Source organism: Nannospalax galili, unplaced genomic scaffold, assembly GCF_000622305.1.
Source record: "Nannospalax galili isolate Female #2095 unplaced genomic scaffold, S.galili_v1.0 scaffold511, whole genome shotgun sequence".
Taxonomy (NCBI): domain Eukaryota; kingdom Metazoa; phylum Chordata; class Mammalia; order Rodentia; family Spalacidae; genus Nannospalax; species Nannospalax galili.
In genome coordinates, this window is record NW_008331831.1 from 2,667,857 (window position 1) to 2,686,455 (window position 18,599).

Consider the following 18,599-nt stretch of genomic DNA (forward strand, 5'->3'; position numbering starts at 1 on the left):
GTTAAAACTGTAATGAAATGCTTCTTCTAATCATGTAGTTATTAAAAATTAAAAAAATAGAAAAATGTGTTAGGAAGCTGTGAGTGGTGGCACATGTCTGTAGTCCCAACACTTGGGAGGCAGAGGCAGGCAGATCTCTGTGAGTTCAAGGCCAGCCTGGTCTACATAGTGAGTTCCAGGACAGCTGGGGCTACAGGGAGACCCTGTCTCAAAAAGACCAAAAAAAAAAAAAGTGTCAGGAAGGGCAGGAGAGATTGCTCAGCAGTTAAGAGCACTGGCTATTCTTACAGAGATTGTTCTGAGTCTGGTCCCCAGCACCCACATAGCAGCTAATATCTGTCTGTAACTCTACTTCCAGAGGATCCAATGCCCTTTTCTGACCTCCAGCATTGCACACACATGGTGTACTTACATATAGGCAGGAAAATAAATCAAAGGAACTTAATTCAGGGCAGAGCTGGGTGTGGCAGCTCACACCTTTAATCTCAGCACTCAGGACACAGAGGCAGGCAGATCAAGGCCAACCTAGGGCTATGGGGAGACCCAGTCTCAGAAAACAAAAACCAAAAACAACCACGGTAGAGACATGATCACCATATTCCAGGGCCTCAGTTCCATCCCTAGCACTGTTAATAACAAACAAACAAAAAGAGTCTCCAGATGTTGCCAAATTTTTCTTAGGGGAAAACTACCTCTTGCTGTGAAGCACTGTTATTGTGTGATGGGTCAGAGAGCCTCAGATCTGCTCAGGGTCTACGAGAACACGCATGGTCTTTCCTACTACACACGGAAGAGCAGACTCTGAGCTTGGGTGCTAAAAGAAAAGCAACAGAAGTGTACGGGAATAGAAGGATGCCTTAGGCTTCATTTCCAAACCTGTAAGATAAGGGGATTTTATCAGTCTGTAGCTTTTTTCCAGTTCTAAACATGTGTGTGCGTGTGCGTGCGTGTGCGTGTGTGTGTGTGTGTGTGTGTGTGTGCATTTTTTTCCCCAGGTCTAACATTCCCCAAGTCTGAATCTAAAAGTAGAAATACCATGGACTAAAGAGATGGCCCAAAAGGATGAACACACTATCTACTGAACCAAAGATCAAATGTGAGCCTGTAACAGAGAAACAAGACAACATAAGATTCCTGAAGGAGTACCTTTAATTAGATAGAGAAGTTATGAGGCATATTTTCAGTTGACAGTAAGTGATAAGACGCAGCAGTAGAAGACTGTGTCCAGGGGTGGCACCAATAATAAAGCTGTACGGCTCCAGGATGGGCAGAGTTGATTCGGAAGGATTTCATGGAAAAAGTGTTAGGTTAAAAAGTTGGGATGGAGAGGTGGCGGATGGAGAGCACGAGCGGATGGATGAGGCACCGAGGCACAGACGGAATTCTCAGTGGGATACAGATTTATTTCGCACAGGGCACCTTTCCCTCGGGGAAGGGAAAGATGTCAGGGAAGGGAAGGATGTCAGGGAAGGGAAGGATGTCAGGGAAAGACATCAGGGAAGGGAAGGATGTCAGGGAAGGGAAGGATGTCAGGGAAAGACATCAGGGAAGGGAAGGATGTCAGGGAAGGGAAGGATGTCAGGGAAAGACATCAGGGAAGGGAAGGATGTCAGGGAAGGGAAGGATGTCAGGGAAAGACATCAGGGAAGGGAAGGATGTCAGGGAAGGGAAGGATGTCAGGGAAAGACATCAGGGAAGGGAAGGATGTCAGGGAAGGGAAGGATGTCAGGGAATGTCAGGGAAGGGCAGGGAAAGATGTCAGGGAAAGATGTCCGCCCACGGGTTGTGAGCTGGTGGGGAGGGGGGGAAACTGCTGCTATTTGGAACCCTAACAAAAAGTAGATCAATCTTCCACTGAGACTGAACAGTGGTAAGGATTTCAGCAGGAGGTGAGTGTGGGATATATATGACCTGATTAAGGTAACAAAGATAGAAGGTAGGACTTAGGAAATGGTCTAAGGGTTGAAAAAAAGATATTGTCTTAGTTGAAACATGGCTACCTAAAGGATAACGGCAGAAAATAAGGACGGAAAAATCAGTCATGACCAAAACAGGCACCGAGTTATTTTTTTCTTTTTAGTGTGTGTGTGTGTGTGTGTGTGTGTGTGTGTGTGTTCAAAGTCAGCTTACAAATGATTCTGCCTCAAAAAAAAAAAAAAAAAGAAAAATGGGCTGAAGAGATGGCTCAGTGGCTCAGTGGTTAAGAACACTGGCTGCTCTTGCAGAAGACCCAAATTCGAATCCCAGCATCTACATGGCAGCTAACAACTGTCCATAACTCCAGTTCCAGGGGATCCAACAGCCTCTTCTGTCTTCTGTGGGCACTGCATGACACGGGTACACTTACCGCCACGCAGGCAGTACACGCATACACGTAAAATAAAAATAATAGGGGCTGGAGAGACGACACGGGTACAGTTACCTACATGCAGGCATAACACTCATACACATAAAATAAAAATAAGAAATAAAGTATTAAAAAATAAATAAAAATAACAAATAAAATTTTAAAAAAAGGAAAAAAATCATATGGCTTATATATGCATGTATTTGTATCTTTCTTTTTTATCTAGTCTGATAGTCTCTGCCTTTTAATCATGATTTCTCATTTTTTTCTATGTTTAATGTAATCAATGATATGGTAGATTTGTTATACTATTTTATAGTTAAATTTCTATTTTAAATTTTCTATTATGCCTCCCGTTCTCTTTTGATTCTATGAGTTTATATCTTTTTTTTTTTTGGTCTTTTTGAGACAGGGTTTCCCCTCTAGCCCCAGCTGGCCTGGAACTCACTATGTAGACCAGGCTGGCCTTGAACGAGATCTCAGAGATCCGCCTGCCTCTGCCTCCTGAGTGCTGGGATTAAAGGTGTGCGCCACCACGTCTGGCAAGTTTATATCTTTTATATTAAATTTGAAATTTTTGAATATCTTTTTTTCCTCCATTTTTCTATGTTTTCTTCCTGGAACCATGATTACATGTATGGCAGATAGTTAAACAAATGACTGAGGTTCCATTTTTTTCAATCTTTTTTTTCCCTTCATGCTGGGGAATGAACCCAGGGCTTTGTGCATGCTAAGGAGACACTCTCATTAAACTATATCCTCGGCCTCTTGGAATTTCCATTTTCACAATATTTTATTTTTTATTCTTATTTTATTTTATGTGTATGAGTGTATTGGCTACATATAAGTAAGTGCACCCATATTGTGCAATGCCCGCAGGGGTCAGAAGAGGACACTGGATCCCCTGGAACCGGAGTTATGGACAATTGTTAGCCACCATATGGGTGCTGGGAATTGAATCCTGGTCCTCTGCAAGAGCAGCCAGTGCTCTTAACCACTGAGCCATCTCTCCAGACTATAATTCCCATTTTTAATAGACCCTATTCCTCTGCTGAGGATTTCTTTTTTGTTATTATTATTTACAGGCTCTCCTCTCTCAAAAGCTGCTTAAAGTCCTTATTCAATTCTAGCATCTAGACCATTATCAGGGTCAGTTGTCTTATCTCTCAAGTGAATGTGGGTTATGTTTTCCTGTTTCTTCATGGTTTACTAATTTTGAGTTGCATTATAGACAGTTTGAATGTTCCATTGTAAAGACTTGGGATTCTGTCATGTTTTCTCAAAGAGTACTAATTTTTCTGACCTATCAGGAAGATAATTTGGCTAAACTCAAACTTCAAACTCTGTCTCCTCTGTGATAAACAGTCATTAAAATCTCTGTCTAGTTTGTAGCCTTGATGCTGCTTGGAATCGTCCAAGGAGGAAGGGAGTGAGGAATAGAGAAAAATCAGAAGAGTTAGGCGAGATTGAGAGTTGAGAGTTCACTTAGCATTTAGATCTTTATCACTGTCTTTTTTCTGGGATAATCCTCCCCTGTTTTCCAACTGCTAGAGATACACCAAGCTTGATAGTCTTAAGCTTATGGGGCTGGAGAAATGGTTCAGCAGTTATGAGCACTAGCTGCTCTTGCAGAAGAACCTGGCTCTTTTTCCCAGCACCCACATGGCACCTATCAACCATCCTTAACTCGAGTTCCAGGGGAGCTGCTGTTCTTGCGAAGGGTCCAAGTTCTATTCCCAGCTCCCATATCAGGTGGCTCACAACCACCTGTAACTCCAGCTCCAGGGGATGTGATGTCCTTTTCTGCCCTTCCTCAGGCACTGCACACGTGTCTCAAATTCCCAATCTTCCTGCCTCCACTTCTCAAATGCTAGAATTACAGGTTACTATACACTATAAGTTTAGAAACAGAGATACTTTGAAAGTTAAGTAATGAAAAAAAAGAGTTATACAAACAGTAAGCAAAAGAAGCCTTGGAGTAGTTATAATATCAGTTATCAAAAAGACCAAATAATAACAGTAACAATATCAGTTAAAGTACGCTTCATAACATGAAATTAAGATGGATGTATCAGGTTTCTGGCTTTGGTTCTGGGTCTGGAGAAGGAGAGGGAGGCACCATGTCAGACTGCGAAGGCCTGGAATAGTCCAAGAGGTAGCCCAAGGAGACAGCGAGGGAGACAAAGCTTGCAAGAAGAAACAAAAAGGGGGAGGTGGAAAGGGCTTCCTGGCTACATGTGAAATTAAGAGACGTGGAACAAAGTAAGTTGCTCCTTGCTCCCGAGATCATGGCAACTCTTGATCCTATTTCTATCTAAACACCTGCATTCCTTGCTAGCATATCTTCTGCCATCTATGGCAAGAATGAAGTATCGTCTTGAGGTCTATTGTATTCTTGTGAATAAAAACAGACATATAGCCAGGCGTGGTGGCGCATGCCTTTAATCCCAGCACTCAAGAGGCAGAGGCAGGTGGATCTCTGTGAGTTCAAGGCCAGCCTGGTCTACATAGTGAGTTCCAGGACAGCTGGGGCTACAGGGAGACCCTGTCTCAAAAAGATAAAAAACAAAAAACAAAAACAAAAAAACTGGACATATAATGCTAAAGGCTAGTTCATAGTAAAACAATCATAAAAGCAAAAATTGTAGAATTAAATGGAGAAGTAGACAGCAATGCACAATAATTGATTTAAAGACATTCCCTTTCTCTCTCCCCCTCCCTCCTTCCTTACCTCCCTCTCTTTCTTTTAAACAAATTTTCATTATGTAGCCCAGGCTGGACTTGAACTTGTACTTCTCCTGCTTCAGCTTCCCAAGTTCTAGAATTACAGCTATGTGACACAAGGCCCAGCTATGCATTCTTTCAAGAAATTATAACTCCTGAATGTTTCTAATCTTGGTAAGTCAGAGAAGTGGAAAAGCAAGCACCTGGGGTACAGCTCAGTGGCACAGAGTGTGCAGGATGTACAAAGCCCTGGGTTTAATCCATAACAACAAATTAATTCACATAACAGGGAACAGTGAAAGTCACTTGTTTTTTAAAATTTTATTTTTATTTTATCTGCATACAGTGCTTTGCCTACATGGATGTAAGTGCACCCATGTCATGCAAAGCCTGTGGAGACCAGAAGAGGGTGCTGATCCCCTGAAACTGGAATTAGGAACCAGTGTTAGCCACCATGTGGGTGCTGGGAACTGGACCCAGGTCCTCTGGAAGAGCAGTAAGTGTTCTTATCTGCTGAGCCATCCCTCCAGCCTGACTTCTCCACTTCTTAATTCAGGAACCTCCTTACCTCCTCTTTGAACTCTTTCCCTGAAAAATCTAATCCCTGAGTAGAAAACATGGCTTGCTTGCCCATTAAGTCTTGAATTTCCCTAATCAAACTGAATCATATGAAAAGTATACATTATCTTTTCTCAGGTTTTTTTTTATTTATGTGTATGTATGTGTGTCTGTGTGAGCATATGCTATGTGCAGATACCCATGGAAGCCAGGAGAGAGGGCTAGGTCTCCTGAAGCTACATACAGCTACATACAGGAGTTACATACAGCTGTGAGCTGCTGGGAACCAAACTCACGTCCTCTACAAAATTAACAAACACTCTTAACCACTGAGCCATCTTTCCATCCCTACATTATCTTGGTGAACAATTATCATAACATTTGAAAAGTTAGTTGTTCCCAAGCAAGAGCCTCAGATACCCAAGAGTATAAAAAAGTTATGAAGGAAGCTGGCTATGGTAGTGCACATCTATAATACCAGAATGTGGAAGGAGAACACAGGGGGATAAGAAGTTCAAGGCCAGTCTTAGCTACATAAAGAATTCAACGCCAGCCTGGACTACATAAGCATGAGACCCTGTCTCAAAAAAAAATCAAGAGTCTTCAAGAACTATTAACATTTCAAATAGCCTAACAGAAATCATATATTTATTTGTAGCAAGACTGTATGGTTCATTCTTAACCTTGTTACATACTAGCTGTATAATTTTGGTTAAACTACTCCCAAGTCATTGACATATATCTTGGTGAATTCAAGGCCATACTGGGCTACATAGTGAGTTTGAGGTCAGCCTGGGTAACAGTGTGAGACCCTGGCTAAAAAATCAAATCAACCAATTGGATATATATAAAATAAGATAATCTATGTGTAGTGCCTAATAGGGTACCTACCATATGGCAAGCAATCAGCAAAGCTAATTTTAAAAATATATTTACAATCAACATAATTGTATGATATTGCATGATAACTTAATACCTGTGTCCAATGTGTAAACATCAAATTGAGGTAATCAGCATTCCTTAAACATTGACCCAATCTTTGTGCTGGGAGCCTTTCAAAGGCTTTCCTGTAGTTCTTTGTAAAACATATGATGAATTACTATTAACAACACTCATCCTCCTCTTCTATAGAACATCAAGATTTATTTTCCTTCTCTAAGTATATTTTGGAACTCTTTAATTCAAATCACCTCCTCCATGTCTCCTTCCCACAAAAGCTAAATTTAAATGCAGCAAATCAAAGTAGCAACTCTGATTATCTTTTGCTCATCTTTAAGTCTTAGTGACCCTATTGACTTTAAAAATAAGAACAGCCAGTTAATAGTTAATGAACGCAGTTATTTGGGTGGGGCATACTATTCAAAACCAGTGGCTACCTGGAAAAAAGATATGTCAGACACATCCTTCATATGAAGAAGGTAAAAACCTTACATGTAGCTAGTTGGCGTCAAGAATTCTCTTTTAAAAGCGATCTTTTAGCCCGGTGTGGTGGCACATGCCTTTAATCCCAGCACTCGGGAGGCAGAGGCAGGTGGATCTCTGTGAGTTCAAGGACAGCCTGGTCTACATAGTGAGTTCCAGGACAGCCTGGGGCTACAGGGAGACCCTGTCTCAAAAAGACCAAAAAAAAAAAAAAAAATAAGAGCATATTAACAAAAAAAGCAATCTTTTACACTATTTGATTGAAATCTCCCTTTCTGTTCCATGGTCTCTAACAGGAAAATTTACTCAGGGGCTTTCTAATGTTCTTGTATTTTATCTTTCTCATTTGCATTCCAGTTCAGGTCTCTCTGATTTTTAAAAAATAGATTCTATCAACTAAATACTTGGCAGAATTAGTTGAATGCTACACATTCAATAGGGTTTATAACTAAAAGCAGATACACAAGACACAGTTGGAAACTGAAACAGGCAGAGGTGTGGATTATAGGATGGTGAAGAGTCCACGGTCACATTACCTTAGGAAGGCATTTCCTTCCTTCTGGACCATTGCCTGGCCAGGCATGCTGCCCCTAGGCCTTCTTGGAAGACTTTCTTCCTGGCAACAAGCTACAGACTAAGTACTGAGCTTCTCTCTGGCCATTCAAGAATACTGAAGCTCCTCCCAAAGCCTGACAATGGCCCAGATTCACTCCTGTAGATTTCAGGGACAATACTTTTTAAGTGTCTGTACTTAGCTAGGGACCAGTCAGTGTCCTTTATATAGACTACATGCAATCCTCATTCTAGGAGGTGTAGGGTATCCCTGAAAATGAGAGATCAGAGAAGCAAAGAGATTAAAACAATCTATTCGCAGAAGCACATGCTACATGCAAAACAGCTGGGATCGGACCCAGGCAGATCTAAATCCCCTTTCCCATCTTAGTATATCTAAGCTAGTAACATTCAAGTCTCTTTTTCTTTTTTAATATTTTATTATTTTTATTTTATGTGTATGAGTGTATTCCCTGCATGTATGTGAGTGCACCTGTGTCGTGCAATGCCGCAGAGGTCAGAAGAGGGCTTCAGATTCCCCTGGAACTGGAGTTAAGGATGGTTTGTAGCCACCATGTGGATGCTGGGAATCAAACCTGGGTCCTCTGCAAGAGCAGTCAGTGCTCTCAACTGCTCACCCATCTCTCCAGCCCCTCAAGTCTCTTTTTCTAAGGAGGATGGTAGTTCTGAGCACAGAGTACCTCTTATGGGCATGCCAACTCTGATAAAAAGAACTCTGTCCTTGAAAGTTGAGAGGTTATTTTTATTTTTGCTTTTTTTGTATGTGCATGCTGGGAATGGAACTAGGGTCTTGCGCACACTAGGCAAGTGCTCTACCACTAAGCTACATCTCCATCTCTGTTGTTGACAGTGGAATACCTAATAATGGGTTCTCAGTAGAACAGGGTCACTTGTTAGGATCCACCATAATTTTTTTTCCATAATAACATTAAATAATCTAAACTTTTCAATCAGTGGTTTCTAATATGTAACTTAATTTAACTAGTCTCAAGAACCATCAATTCTTGTTCCCCACATTAAAAAAATTCATTTTTAACAATAGTTACCAAGATATAAATATTACAATGTTAATTTAAAATAATGTCTAATCTAAGAAGGGGGAGGGAGTCAGAAGTCACACTCGTTTCAATATCTCAATTTTATTTAGTTTGGTTTCCCTCATTCTTCTTCCCTCAAGAGGCATCTGCACATCACCCCAAGGAATCCCTAACAACACCAGAAAAGCTAAGTATCATGGAAACCTGTAATATCATAGGTAACACAGCCCCTAAATAAAACTGCAAAAGTAAAAGTAAAGAGACACTTAAAGCAGCCCAATTTTAACCTCTTTTTAAATCATCTCCCATGTGGAGTCTCTCCTTCCTGCCAATAAGCAAGCTCTGCAGTGAATAAAAGAGCATTATCCTGTTAGGCCACATAACAAAATTAGTCCTTTCTCTAAGTAGAAAAAAAAAAAAGCAGTGAGGCGTGTTTCAAAAACACAAGTCTTAATGTTAAAAAAAGTCCTCAAGGGGGCTGGAGAGATTGCTCAGTGGTTAAGAGCACTGACTACTCTTGCAGAGGACCCGGGTTCGATTCCCAGCACCCACATGGCAGCCGCAAACCGTCCTTAACTCCAGTTCCAGGGGAATCCGAAGCCCTCTTCTAACCTCCGTGGCATTGCACAACAGGGGTACACTCACATGCAGGCAATACACTCATACACATAAAATAAAAATAATAAATAAAATATTTTAAAAAAAGTCCTCAATAAAATTCAAAAAAGAAAGGATTTTTTTCCTTTTTTCTAACTCAACTGCTCTGTTTCTCTCTTTTCTTGGTCAAATTTATCAAATGCACAGTCAGTCTCCAGTCTACTAAGGCATCTTATGAGATGGTAATTATTCATTTTGGAGAAGTTCCCCGGTTTGATCTGGGGCCTCAAGCATGCTGTGCTTTCCCACCCAGCTGCCCTCACAGCTCTCCTGTACATCTCTGGAGGAAGGTGGCACGATTTCTTTCTTGAGTGTTCGGCTTCAAACATAATAGCTAGAGTTGAAGTGACGGGGCTGGGAAGATGACTCAGTGGGTAAAGTGCTTGCTGTACAAGCAAGAGAACCCGAGTTCAGAGTCCCAGTACTCTTGTAAAAGTCAGGGACGGTGGCATGCATCTGTAACCCCAGAGCTAGTAGGGGAAGGAAGGGAGGGGCAATGAGACAGGTGAATCCTGGGGGTTTGCTGGCCAGCCAGTTTAGCTGAAATTGCAAACTCCAGGTTCAGTAGGAGACCCTGTCTCATAAAAAAAGATAGAAAGTGACAGAGGATGACATCCCATGTCAGCCTCTGGCTTCCACATGTGCATGCATGGGTGAGCACACCTTCATGGACACACACACACACACACACACACACACACACACACACACACAATAGAGTTGAACTGTTTGTAGGCTCTGAAATACCATGATTTAAAACAGCTCCTCACAAAACAAGACAAAAACAACTAGACTGGGGAAAAACTGGGCTGGGAACATGGCTCAGTCTATAAGTCAGGGTCTGAGTTCCATTCCCAGACCCATGTAAAAAAAAAAAGTTGGGCATGGTGATGCACATTTGTAAGTCCAGCACTGGGGAGCCAGAGAGGCAGATCTGTGGGGCTTGCTGGCCAGTCAGCCAAGACTACTTGCCAAGTTCTAGGCCAGTGAGAGACCCTGTCTCAAAAAAAAAAAAAAAAAAAATCCCCACAAAAAAACATCAAACCAAACCAAAAAAACCTTGGATCGTGTCTGAACAAGGAAACCCAAGGTTTTCCTCTGGTCTCCACATGCATGCACACACATGTACACTCACACACAGATGTGCACATGCACAAATATGTGCTCACATGCACACACACACAAAACACATGCACAGCCTGGGTTCTGGGGACTACTGAGTGCCAGACACAATGTGCTCTACCTTCCTAGACTTTTTTTCATGAGAAAGAAAGAAATCTATGTCTTATTTTTTCCCCTTTGGCATTGGGGACCCATCTCAGGGCCTCATGTGCTACACAAGTACTCTATCAACGAGGTACCCAACTTGGATCTTGTCTGAGCCACTGTTAGTTTTCTGTCACTTGCAGCCAATCCTAGCACTGCATAATGCATACTCTTGTCAATTCAACAAGACTATAGGTTCCTTGGGAATATAAGCTCTGATACTGAGTAGTACCAAAATAAGTACTTAATGACTGACCTAGATTTCAATGAGCTTGTTATTACATAATCCTGGATGGGTCACTCTTTTTAATAATAGCTAGGGGTGGAACATAATGATAAATGAGTAAAAAAAAGGTCAAGGTAAAAGCTGATTCAGATATTGTCAGAATTACTGTTGTCTCCTAGTTTTGCTTTAGTATTGGAAACCAATCCAGAGAATGGGAAAAAAAAACTTAAGAAAACATATTATTCGGGTACATAAAATATTACCTAGTAGGCTCTATGACTAAATGTAGGCTTCTTTTTTTCTGTTTTCTCTTCTTTTCTTGAGATGAGTGCCTCACTATGTTGCTCAAGTTCGGACCCAAACTCCTGGGCTCAACTAATTCTCCTCTTTCAGTCTCTTGAGTAGTAAAAGAGACCACAGGCATGTGCAAGAGTAGAGACAGGGATGTGTGTGTGTGTGTGTGTGTGTGTGTGTGTGTGTGTCTGTGTCTATGTCTATGTGTGTGTGTGAATGCAGGTGTGCATGTGCCTTGGTGGGTGTGAGGTCAGAGGACAACCTCAGGTCTTCACATTCCACCTTGTGTGAGACAGTCTTTGCTGTTTTTCCGCTGGGTGTGCCAGGCTAGCTGGTTGAACGCCCCTAGGGATCCTCCTGTCTCCACCTCCCATTACAGACCCCTGTGCTATGGTGTCTGGTTTTTAACACGGGTCCTGGGGATTTTGAACTCAAGTCATGCTTGCACTTTTATTCACTGATCCATCTCCCTAGTTCCTGAATAGGTTTTGTTTTGGTTGGTTGGTTTATTTTTTGAGATAGAGTCTCTCTGTAGCCTCAGCTGGCTTGGAACCTACTATGAGGACCATGCTAGTCTTGATCTCACAAAAGTCCACCTACCTCAGTCTCCTGAGTGTTGGGATTAAAGGTATAGGCCACCATGCCCGGCTGGTTTTTGTAGTTGTTGTTGTTTGTTTTTTTGTTTGTTTGTTTCGTTTTTTTTAAAAAACCAAGCATGGTAATACATACCTGTGATTAAAGCACTTGGGACACTGAGGCAAGAGAATTGAGAATTCCACACAGCCTGGCCTACATAGTAAGTTCTAGGTTAGCACAGCCTACATAGTTAAGACCTTGTCTCAAATGAAGATTTTTTTTTTTTTATTATTAGAGGGAACTACCATTTTCCTGGCCCTGATTTCCACGGGACCTCCCTCTAGGCCTACTCAAGGCCTCCTGCTCTTTTCTTACTCCACTCACCCTCCAGGAAACAGATGACTCATTGATAAAATCTGAAAGAATTTATCTGACTTAAGAACAGTCTTCTCTCAGGTCTATCCAAGAAAGGACATTCCCCAACCATAGTTCAATAAAGATAATCACTGGAGGCAGGTCAAGTATTTCCCACCCAAATCGTTTCACCTTTGACTTACTTAGGAACACCTTTGCTTACAATTATCTTACACAAACGTTGACTGAATTTCTATCCATCAATCATTAATTTTGAGTGAGTGAACCTTAACAGAAAAATACTATTTACAATAAATCAATCCTTCAGTTTTGTTCATAGGCTCGAATTAGAGTCTCACTCGTGTGTAAATATCTCACCAGTAAAACATCAGCAGCTCCCTGGTGGCCTGACAGAACTCAGACCCCTCCCTAAACATCCAGTTTTATACAGGATAATAAGTACAGCTGGATGGGCCAGCACACTCCCTTGCAACATACACAGATGTTTACATTTGTTGATGAAATTCTGTATAACACACATTACAACAATGTCCATGCATTCCTGAAAGGAAATTAGATGTAGGTTGGCTTGTGTTTGCCCTTCTAAATTATAAAAATTTTCTGATCAGAAAATAGAAGATGACAAAAGGAAGATAAACATTTTTTAAAGACCCACTTTATTCAAGTACTTTATACATTCTAATTAAACTCTGTGAAAAGTGAGGAAATGGAGATTGGGCAATTCAGTTAAGTGGCAGTTCCAACAGTCAATCCAGGTTGAAGTTTAAAGCCCACGTATGCTCCATCATTACAGAGTCTTCCCCAAGCCCTGTCACCTGCCGGACTCCCTGCCATACTACTGGTGACTTAACTCCTTTTTACCTCCTGAAGACTCTGCCCGGCCCCATGCATGTAGCTGTCCTGGCAACTGGCCACTTCTGCACAAATGATCCTGGCCAACATCCCAAGACACATCCTGCTGGGCTCAGTCCATATTGCCAACCCTAGAACTGTGAGCACAATGACTGTATTATGCCACTAAGCTTTGGGGTGATTTGTTAAATGGCCAAAGCTAACTGATACAGCCTCTCTGACTTAGATCAGCGACTCCTCCGCAAGGTTTCTTAAAGGCTTTAATTTTTTTTAATTTATTATTTTTATTTTATGTGTATGCATGTATTGCCTGCATGTAGGTGTTTCTTAAAGGCTTTATTTATTTATTTTTTTAATTTATTATTTTTATTTTATGTGTATGCATGTATTGCCTACATGTAGGTGAGTGCACCTGTGTTGTGCAATGAATGCCCACGGAGGACAGAAGAGGCTGTCAGATCCCCTGGAGCTGGAGTTACCAACAGTTGTTAGCTGCCATGTGGGCGCTGGGATTCAAACCCGGGTCTTCTGCAAGAACAGTCAGTGTTCATAACCACTGAGCCATCTCTCCAGCCCCCAAGGGCTTTATTTATAAAACATAGAATTTCCTTGTGTATCTTTGTATGTTGCATGTACTTGATAGTGTGGATATGTGCACACGTATATGTTTGTGCACATGTAGATGTGCGTGCATGTATGTGGAGGTCAGAGGCTGATGTCAGGAGTCTTTTCTCAGTCACTATCCATCTTTATTTTTTTAAAAAATACTTTATGCTGGGCGTGGTGGCACATGCCTTTAATCCCAGCACTCGGGAGGCAGAGGCAGGTGGATCTCTGTGAGTTCAAGGCCAGCCTGGTCTACATAGTGAGTTCCAGGACAGCTGGGGCTACAGAGAGACCCTGTCTCAAAAAGACAAAAAAAACAAAAAAAACTATTATTTTTATTTTATGTGTGTGAGTGTATTGCCTGCATGTATGTAAGTGCACCCTTGTCATGCAATGCTTCTCAAAAGAATGCATTGGGTCCCCTAGAACTGGAGTTATGGACAGTTGTCAGCTGCTATGTGGATTCCTGGAATGGAACCTAGGTCCTCTGGAAGAGCAGAAACTGCTCTTAACCACTGAGTCATCTCTCCAGCCCCCTCCATCTTTATTTTTTGACAGGATCTCTTAGTAAACTTGAAGCCCATCAATTTGGCTAGACTGGCTGACCTGTGCATCTCAGGGATCTGTCTGTCTCCACCCTGGTGTTACATAGCACAGACCACTGTGCCATCAGCTTGTTTTGTTTTGGTTTTTTTTGGTTTTTTGAGACAGGGTCTCCCTGTAGTCCCAGCTGGCCTGGAACTCAATATATAGACTGGGCTGGCCTGGACCTCACAGAGATTTGCCTGCCTCTGCCTTCTGAGTGTTTGGATTAAAGGCGCATACCACCATGCCTGGCTGTGCTTGACTTTTTACATGAGTTCTGGGAATCTGAACTCGGGCCCTCATGCTTGCACAACAGGCACTTTATTGATTAAGCTATCTCATGTAAATCAGAGACTCTTGATAATTTAAAAGGAAACGGGAGTTGAAAAGATGACTTAAAGCAGTTAAGAGCATTAGCTGCTTTTGCAGAGGACCCCAGTTCAAATCCCAGCACCCACATAGTGGCCAATAACTGTACATAACTCCAGTTCCAGGGGATCCAATGTCCTCTTCTCACCTCTGGGAATTGCATGACATAGGTACACTTACATACATGTAGGCAATACACTCATAGACATAAAATAAAAATAACAAATATTTTTTTAAAAATGGGACTAGACCTGAAGTTCACTGCGAAGTCTACTGACAATGGCTTGTTTTATTCTGCATCCTGCAAAGGCAGTCTGACTGAATATTAGAACTCCTAAACTCAGGTTGGGGGTGTAGCTCAGTTCAGAGAGCGCTTTTCTAGCATGCATGAAGCCCTAGGTTAGATCTCCATAACCACTTAAACTTAGAATAATGACCCACATGTGAAATTCCAGCACTCTGGGGGTAGAAGCAGGACGATCAGAAGTTCAAAGCCATTCTTGACTGGGTCTTCAAGCTGTTGACAGTGAACTAGTTCACCCTCCCCCTTCTCACAAGGTCCTTGAGGCAAATACAAGTTTTCAAACTCTTTGTATCGGCTATAGTATCAAGTGCAAGTCTTCCTTTTATCTTATACCCTCAAGAACATTTCTGAACCCACAGAACAGAGGTAATTTTAACATGTAGGGATGTGAGAACCATCCAGTGGCACTGAACCATGATCTAGTGAATAACTTGGGAATAAAGTGTGGCAACTTTTATAAGCCATGAACAGAAGTCAGGCAAATTGGCAACACTAGGGTTTATGAAATTTACTCCTTGAGTTTTAGCTACATTGCTTTTTGTTTGAGTTGAATGCCCAGGATCAAGTCCAGGGTCTTATGGATATTAAGTACGTACTCTGTCACTGAGCTATACCCACAACCATTCAACTATAATATTTATAAAAGCAGTTTGCAGGCCTTCGGAACCACCGAAGCAGTACCTAGAATCAACAATTTAATTTTTTAAAATTACTATTGTGAAGGCAAAGGTATGTGCCATTGCACTTATAGAAGAGAGAGGACAACTTTGTGGAGTTAGTTCTCTCCTTCTACCCTTTTGAGGGTTCTGGGAATTGAACTCAGGTCACTAGCCTCCTTTTCCCACTGAGTCCTCTTCTTGGCCCAGAATCAGCAATTTAAATGTCTACCAAAAGCTTTATGTGGGTCTGGGATGTAGGTTGGTTGGTAAAGTGGTTGTCCAGCATGCACAAGGCCCTGGTTTGATACCTAGCATGGCATAATCCTAGCGTGGTACTACATGCCTACAATCCCAGCACCTGGAAGGTGGAGGCAGGAAGATCAGAAGTTCAAAGTTATTTTTGGCTATATATTAAGTTTGAGTACTGCCTGGGCTACAGGAGACTCTGTCTCAAAAAAGAGGGGAGGGTATATGGATCTTCTACACATTTTAATCAGTTTTGGCTGTAATTTAGAAACAAACCTTAATCTAGCTTAAACATGCTTACACAAGGAATAATCATGGATTCTTGCTTTTGCTTAGCAAATGTCTACAAACCATAATTCTGGAATTCTCTATCACAGTTTCTGAGGGAATATTACTTCATGGACAAAACTGGCCTTGTAAAACATCAGAGTTAACTTGTTAAAACTGAATTTGCTATTACAACATTTCCCTCTTTACACCAAAATGTTTTTATTAATATAAACACAACCTTAGTTTTTCATACAAATGAGTGTTTCAAGTTTAGAAAACGATATGACTCTAAGTACAAGTCACAGACTGTACCATTACAATAATTACCGTCAGCTAAAAAAGACAGAAGCACAAAAAAAAAATCGCACCTTTCATAACAGACCTGCTTAAAGATTCCAGAGCTGAAACTTAAAGCTGCTAAGTCACTTGGAAAAATTAAATTGTACCTGGTGGCAAGCTGAATAATGGTTACTCAAAAATGCTGTGGTATCAACTGGACACCAGCCATGTGCACCTGCAAATTCAGGTGGACACAAGGGCCATGGATTACCTTTGGAAAAATCAGGATGATCTACATGCTGTGCAGGGCTCTTTTTACACTCGGATCTAAGCCAGGGAGATAAGATTAGCAAATCTAAGGCCCAAATACAGAGTGTGACATAAGTGCCACTGAGGACTCTCTCAGGAGTTTGTAACTGCTGTCGTTCTACTGCTTCTCAGACCTGGCCCTGGAGGTTGGGGGAGAGGCTCAGGTGATTCTGATTTCATTGCTCATTTACCCTAAGCTTGCTGAGTGGCTAGTACACCAAGAGTCATTTCTTGTACAATGACTCAGTTATTGTATCTTCCCAATAAAAGAAGGAAAAGCAGAAGCAAAGAGAGAAAAAGAGTAACGGTGGATTCTTTACTCAAGAGGTCATATATACATATGTGTGTGTATGCATTTAAAACATTCACCTTGAAATATGTATATTTCTACTTTGTTCCTTTTTTTTTTGGTCTTTTTGAGACAGGGTCTCCCTGTAGCCCCAGCTGGCCTGGAACTCACTATGTAGACCAGGCTGGCCTCAAACTCACAGACTCACAGAGATCCACCTACCTCTGCCTCCTGAGTGCTGGGATTAAAGGCGTGTGCCACCACACCCGGCTTCCTTCCCTTTTTTTTAAAAAAAAAATTTATTTATTATTTTTATTTTATGTGTATGAGTGTTATGCCTACATGTAGGTAAGTGTACCCATGTCGTGCAATGCCCATGGAGGACAGAAGAGGCTGTCAGATCCCCTGGAACTGGAGTTATGGATAGTTGATAGCTGCCATGTGAGTGTTGGGATTTGAACCCCAGTCTTCTGCAAGAACAGTGTTCTTAACCGCTAAACCATCTCTCCAGCCCCCTTCCCTTTTTTCTTTTTTTTTTTTTTTTTTTTTTTTTTGCCTTTTTGAGACAGGGTCTCTCTGTAGCCCCAGCTGTCCTGGAATTCACTATGTAGACCAGGCTGGACTCGAACTAACAAAGATCCGCCTGACTTTGCCTCCCAGTGCTGGGATTAAAGGCATGCACCACCATGCCCTGCCCCCTTCCCCCCCCCTTTTTTTTAAAGGGAGAGTATGGTCTCACCATGTAGCCCTGGCTGTGGTGGGACTCTATGTAGACCAGGAGTGGCTTGTACTCACAGAAATCCACATATCTGCCTCCCAAGTGCTAGGTTTAAAAGTGAGAGCTACCGTACCGGCCAGATTTTATACCACTTGGCAAGAATTAAGTGAAAAATGGGGAAAGAGCTTTCACTGGTACCTGTATCCTAATTCTTCACTGAGATGAATCATATGAAGGATGTAGGATTCCTTGCTTGTCCCAGTGAGGCCAGGCAACAACAGGATAGTAGGTCTGGTGCTGGTGTCCACATAACACGCACTGTTCTCATTATCAAACCAGTCCAGTGAAATCTGTCCTCCATCTGCAGTTTTAATAAGTTCACTGAAGAAAACAATTCAAAAGGCATACTCATTAAGTGTTTCAAGTTATTCTATAAATATGACACCATCTGGTCATGTTAAAGTAGCTTTTGTCAATATTCACAAATACATACATAATCTATAGGTCACTTTCATTATAAAGATGTTATAATGATTAATATCATATTTCCAGCAGCCCCAATGAAAGGTAGTAGGTAAAAAATGAACTTCAGAGAGTGATAAGACAGAGTAATTGGGGTTGTGTGTGAATGTGATCAAAATACATTGTATGCATGCATGAAATTACTCTCAAATACTTAGCATTTAACCCCTGTTTGATTGAGGTCACTCAGATAACAACAGGGAGTTATGAGTAAGTACAATGCTGCTCTTGCAGATCTTTTGACTCAATGATACAGTTTCTGTGCAGAGTACATTACAGAATGTTCCTCTTAAGTAACTTCTCACATAGCACCTATGAACAAATATGCAGCCACATAAGGAACTCCAGCAAGCCCAGGTGACTCAGGGAAGTTAGTAACAAGAACCATCTAAATCTGGTTATAGATATGTTCTGAGGCATCTCAAGGGCATTCATCAAGAACCCATCTGCCTATTACTATGAAACTCTTTACCAGTGACACACAAAACCTGAAGGGACTGACAGCTGTCTCACCCCAGAATCTGATCTGCAACACA

The 18,599-nt window shown here is 41.6% G+C and overlaps 1 protein-coding gene across 1 annotated transcript in view; it reads right to left on the reverse strand.

Moving 5' to 3' along the window:
• The window catches only part of Abhd3 (abhydrolase domain containing 3), a 58,656-nt gene that overhangs the window by 38,848 nt on the left and 1,209 nt on the right, over window positions 1–18,599 (reverse strand). Inside the window, exon 3 of the mRNA XM_008826969.2 lies at window positions 17,740–17,922. Coding sequence (XP_008825191.1) covers window positions 17,740–17,922 — 183 coding nt within the window. The remainder of the gene's footprint in view (window positions 1–17,739; window positions 17,923–18,599) is intronic.